Source organism: Diadema antillarum, unplaced genomic scaffold (assembly GCF_040938485.1).
Source record: "Diadema antillarum isolate AM-2024a unplaced genomic scaffold, OU_Dant_1.0 seq00001117_RagTag, whole genome shotgun sequence".
NCBI lineage: Eukaryota > Metazoa > Echinodermata > Echinoidea > Diadematoida > Diadematidae > Diadema > Diadema antillarum.
In genome coordinates, this window is record NW_027271931.1 from 1,137,191 (window position 1) to 1,143,190 (window position 6,000).

General features: G+C 38.0%; 1 protein-coding gene across 1 annotated transcript in view; it reads right to left on the bottom strand.

Annotated features, from left to right (window-relative positions):
* Positions 1–5,151, bottom strand: part of LOC139743868 (segment polarity protein dishevelled homolog DVL-3-like) — a 52,067-nt gene extending 46,916 nt beyond the window's left edge. Inside the window, exon 1 of the mRNA XM_071654330.1 lies at positions 5,127–5,151. Within this exon, the coding sequence (XP_071510431.1) occupies positions 5,127–5,151 (25 nt within the window). The remainder of the gene's footprint in view (positions 1–5,126) is intronic.
* Between the last annotated feature and the right edge of the window lie 849 nt (positions 5,152–6,000).

Here is a 6,000-nt window from a genome sequence, read left to right on the forward strand (position 1 = left end):
TACATGACCTCAAGATATAGAGAAGGACCTTTGATGTATGGAGATTGTCATATGTTGTCTCTTACATCCACATCTGTTTACCTGGTTTGAACTCTAGAACCATCACACAATGGCTCATTCTATATTATTATTCCACAACACATCAATTTGATGACATTGAATTAGCTTTCATCATTATCAAATTGAATCATCATCAAGATTTTCAATCAAAACAATGCAACAATGACGAAATAGAAATCAGATTACCTTTTTCTTTATAGAAATAAGTAATTATTTCACTCAAGCACTTCCAAATTTCTGAGCATTGCAACATAAAAACAGATGTAAAAAGTATTGATCTCCAGACAAATCAAATAAAAGCAAATTTACTAATACTCGTGTATCAAAAAATAATAAACAAAGATTATTTGCAATAAAAAAACACCAAAAAATATCAGTAAATCAGTAGATAATGCCATGCAAAGATTCCATTTAAAAACCAGAAGCAAGAATAAGTGATGTGTAACTAAAATTCAAAAACTTAAGCAGCAAAAACACTTAAAAAATGAAAAACACTTAAAAAATGAAAAACTTAAAAAATGCAAACATGATTTCTCAGTAGACCCACTGTATATTACACTTGCCTCGAGTAGCTACGGTTTCTCAAGTCAACAGCTCCCTCTACTGATAAAGCCTGTACAGGCATGCCAGAGCACACAAGGTCACAGTGGACACTCGGGGTGAATGAATGAATAACTGCGTATGCACTGTTATGTGTCTGCCACCTATGTCTACTACGATGGCCATAATTTAAGTGCACATCTTTATCTCATTCTACAAATTCAGTTATGAAATAATGAAAACTGGAGGGGGGAGGATAGAGATAACTAGACAATATCAGGAATGGCATTAACAACTTGTTTTTTTTTTTCAATAATTGCCTATAGGCCTCTATATGGAAGGGTTGAGGGTGATATTTCACAATACATTTTTAAATGTGCAAAAGCAATGTAAACTCTAGGATTACACACTGCTGAAGACAGGGAGGGTGGGGCGAGGAGTTCCTCCACACTTGTCTATATTAATTTGGGGGAGGGGGCTGTGGGATTCAGACTGAACAGTAACTTGGACATTATGGACGACAAATAAACATCCAAATACATCACTGCCAGTAAGAGGGCTCATTATGCGCTATCTGTTGTATAATAACTTAGATGCGGACACACCGAGGGGGGGAAATAACAAGATGGATGGTGAAATGGGATAATCTTCAACCCGACACTGACAACGAACTCTACAAAAACAGCAGAGTGGTGAAGGAAATACTGCCATTATTACTCTGCACATGAACTCTGAACTCCAAAATCCACTTTGTCGGGGCAAAATAAATATACAGAGATACCTCAAAATATCTAACAGTTGGTTGGTTAACTTTCTATCCCATCTAGTCATTATCTTTGTACCCATTCCATCTCAAATGCTTGAAATGAACCATCTGATGGAGAATGCACCAAATAATTTCAATTTTCAGAATACAACAATCATTTCAAATTTTCTGTTGCTAATTTGCTTAAACTCGCATTTTCTTACCACACACAAAGATGCAGATATCAAAAAAGTATTAATGCCTTTTTCAGAAGAATCGGCTTTTCTCATCTACATATGTCATAAAACGCAAAGCTTCTAGTAATCTTGCTACGACAACGTGAACAAGAAGGATAAAAAGAAAGGAAAAAAAATGAACCGGTGAATAAATAGTGTGAACACAACCGCAAACTGTGAAAACAAAGTGGGGTGCAGCTAAAATGAATGAGAAGGATAAACAAGCTTATGAACAGGGACGATGGTACTTACATATACTGTGCACATTTCGGACAACTTTTGTTAGGTGACCGACCAACAAAATGAAAGTAAAAAAAAAAAAAAAATCAAAGATGAGTTACATTTTCACATGACACGGAACATATCACATCAGAACAACCAAATTTACAGATCTTCCACATGTTTCTTTTCTGAACAGAAGGATACCAAGTGCAAATGAAATGACAATATCTCAAAAATTCCATTAACAAGACAGCTTTGGTCACGATTTGATAGTTCATCAAACAGAATTACGTGACTTTTTCATTTTTAAAATGCTAAGACTGCAATGATACTTCTTAACATCACTGTAAATATATTACCTCATGAATGACAGAAGGGTATAACCCCTCAGGCTTCGGTTTGGCTCATACGCCCTTATGGTTTTCAACAGCACATACACTCCAGCAGCACACATATTTATATAACATATGGACCATGAAAAGCCCCCCCCCCCCCAAAAAAAAAAAAAAATAATAAAATAATAATAAAAATAATAATAATAAATAATAATAATAACAATAATAAAAAATAAATTTAAAAAAATCCATGGAAGATGCTAATGTTCAAAACTTGTCACAAATATATTGTCTTCCAGCTTCAAGTACCAGTAGTTCTCTAGAAAAAGAGGTCTTGCAATTCTATCAACATCTCAACTGCATGTACTCCTAATCTGCATCACATTTTCACCAACACTCATTGCAAATGATTTACACATACATACACCCACATACAGCGTATACGCACACAAACACATGGGCCACGCATTAGAGTTCGCTAACATTGAAGGCACACACTCAAAACCATAAATACACACAATATGTGCTATCTTTAATTACTGATGTTAGGTATGTGATGAAGTGGATGAGTTTTTATGTCCAAAAAAAAAACTTCATGACAGATGATGAAAGCCCATGGACCCTAAACTTTGAGGATTATTCAATGCAAGAAAATGTTTCTGACTTCAGCTAAGCTAGTCTCACTCCACAACACTGTATTCATGTACCTCTTATGTAATGGTGTCTTGATCGATATGGACAATGTACTATGCACAATTGACGAGGACTTTAATAGTAAAGATTCCATATCTGCATAAGACAGGTTCCTCAGTCTTCTCATGAAACTAGGACCCCGTTTACAGTGCGAGGCTCGGGCGCGGCTCGGGCGCGGCCGTGCCCAGCCTCGCTTCAGTGTAAACGCGCAAAAGGCCAAATGCGAGGCCAAAATTGGCCTCGCATTTGGCCTCGCTCTGGAGGTGGTCTCGGCCGCCGCCGAGCCCGGCCTTTTCTTGGTGTAAACGCAAACTGGGCCAAATGCGCGGCCAATTGCGTGGCCAATTTTAGTCTGGTTTCCAAACCCTCTGCCTCTATCTTTCGCTATTCAGGATATTAACCCCTCAACGTCAAAAACTAGTATAGTTTAAGGTCGTTTTGTCCTGCAAAGGATTCTTTCCTTCGGCAAAGGCCTTTGCCCGAACGGCGACTTCATCGCCACGGAATTCATTCGGCAAAGGGTCTGAAAACCAGACAATACCAAATTGCATTTGTTTACAAGCAGAGCGCCACTACGACAAAATACTGAAAGGTTTGAATCAAAAGCACGGCCGAGCCCGGCAGTGTAAACGGACAAAATTGCGGGGCCCGGCCTCGCAATTGAGGCTGGGCTCGGCCGCGGCTCGGCCGCAGCTCGGCCCAGCCCCGCACTGTAAACGGGGTCTAATATCTGCATGTAACCCCATCTCTTTGTAGAGTTCTCCAACATGTTCTATTCATCACATATGAAAGCCTGTATTTGTCCATGGCCTTTTGCTTTACAGTCATCCATACTAATACGGTAATAAGCATAATATCAAACTCATTTCAGAGATGGATGGCTACAAATCATGATATGAACAAATATTTTGTACAGTCGCTTTATCCTTGGTAAACCCATTCCATCACACAAATATCATTGCATGCAGCGGGTGTTATTCACACTGCATCAATGTGGACATTTCTGGCCATCTGGTGTATCAAATTTACTTCACTCAATATTTTGGCATGAATCTGCTTCCAAAGGTATTGGGAATTTATGATAGCAATATCTGATTCTTGACAGCTCATCGTATCTGTTTTACTTTTTCTTTTTCTTTTTCTTTTTTTGCAGGAGAGCGCACCATTAAGGATTATGGTTGTTGAAGCACATACAAAGACAAAAGCAAAATGTAAAAAAAAAGAAAAAGAAAATATGCTTGGATGTTTGATGAAAGCTAAAGCATATCATGCACCGTGTCTGCATCATCATGCACGTAAAATTATTGCAGGTGTACTGATCTATGATTCAAAATGACACTGAAGCTACAAGTTTGCATGCTTGTTTGTTGGTCATTTATCAGTTTTATACTTCTTTGACAAAGTTTAAACTTGCCTTCCCCTCCCATCCCCCCCCCCCCAAAAAAAAATGAATAGATAAAGAAGAATGACTCCAGCTCAAAAAAGAAAAAGAAGTGACAACAGAAGGTCAATCAGACAAGTTGAATATGCTTCAGAGTAACTCTTTGAGCTTGAGAATTCTTATTTTAATTTGGTAATAGCAGAGAGGTCTATGAAGGTGCCATCTTGTAACTCAATCAATACAATATTCCATGTGGTTTAACAAAACGTAACATATCTTACTGGGTTTTAAATGCCATTTCATAAGTAACAAAAAAAAAAAATACTGTGAGTTCAAGCCTACTTAATAACTCCTTTCAACAAAAGCATTGTATCAATTTATGATGTTAATGGACACTGCATACAAAACCCCAAATTTGAAAAATATGGTGAAAGAGTGCTTTTAGACTTATACAAAAACTTGCTTGTAAATGTGTTATGAGATAATCAATGTTCAGCTGAAATCAAACTTGAATCACATATTTTCTTCCAACACATTTCTCAAATCACGTTTGCCCGTTGTAGTTCAACATAGGTCAGCAAGTAGACTCCTTTTGGTGTATGAACACGCTACCACTCAAAATGTGTTGGTTTCAGGAAAATTGGATTACAGCAAGTTCTTGTATAAGTCTGAAAGTCCTCTAAGCCTATGGCATGGCGGATGATGAAACACAAAGTGGGATAAATGGGACATCTGAAGGGACCCACAGATACAGACAGTGCATTAATACGGAGGATGGTGATGACGGTGATGGATGAAAGATGGAGGGATGGAAGACACAGAGGAAGAGGAAGAGGTGGAGGAGGTGAGAGGTCAGGGGTCATGATGGGTGGTGCAACACACATGAGAAAAAATAAATCCAAGCGTCAACTCACAGTTATTGTACTTGTCTCTCCTCATGCGATGACGATCTATGGGAGGGAGGATGGTAGGACACACGGATTAATACGAGGGCTTTTTGGAGAGATTAATGAGAGGATTAAAATATGATGGGTACTGACTGGGGGAAGAGGGATAAACACAGATAACATTTCTACAGAAACTGGCACTGAATTCATTCATATCATCGGTTGATGCATATTGTCCGCAGCATCGTCTTCCGTCTGTTTTGTCCATTGTGTAATCTTTCACAATTGAAGTCGTACAACAGGTTGACAAGAATTCATCATGAAGCAAAGAATTGCTTTCAAACAAGAAATTCATTACACAAAAGTAGCCAACAGGTGTGAACAACTGAGTACGATCAGACATATGACACAAGTTTTCTTTTATTTTTGTTTTTTAAATCTAATGTCATCAAATTATCTAATCATGCCTTCTCAGTTGTGGTTGAATGCACCTGCAGAATGTCTTCATATTATGCAGATGTCTCTTATAAATACTAAATAATCCTGTTGTGTTTTCAAAAACAAATAAGACTAACATGTATAAGTTTACCTGAATTGGTATGACTGTCCCAACTACCTCTGTTTAAGAAAATGTCTACAAATAAAACTTATGTTTAGACGGTGATCCTTAACTCTGAGGACAAGCTAACTTTGAGGATAAGTTCTATGGGGCGCCAAGTGTCGCACAGTTGATTTCGTCAAGAAATCAGTCATTTCGTTGATGAAAAGGCTGATGCAACGCTTGGCGCCTAATAGAGCTTATCCTTGAAGTTAGCTTATCCTCGAGGTTAAGGATCACCATTTGAACGTAACTTAAGTGTCATTGAAAGAAAGTATCATTTGGCGTGCGCTTTTGGCCTGA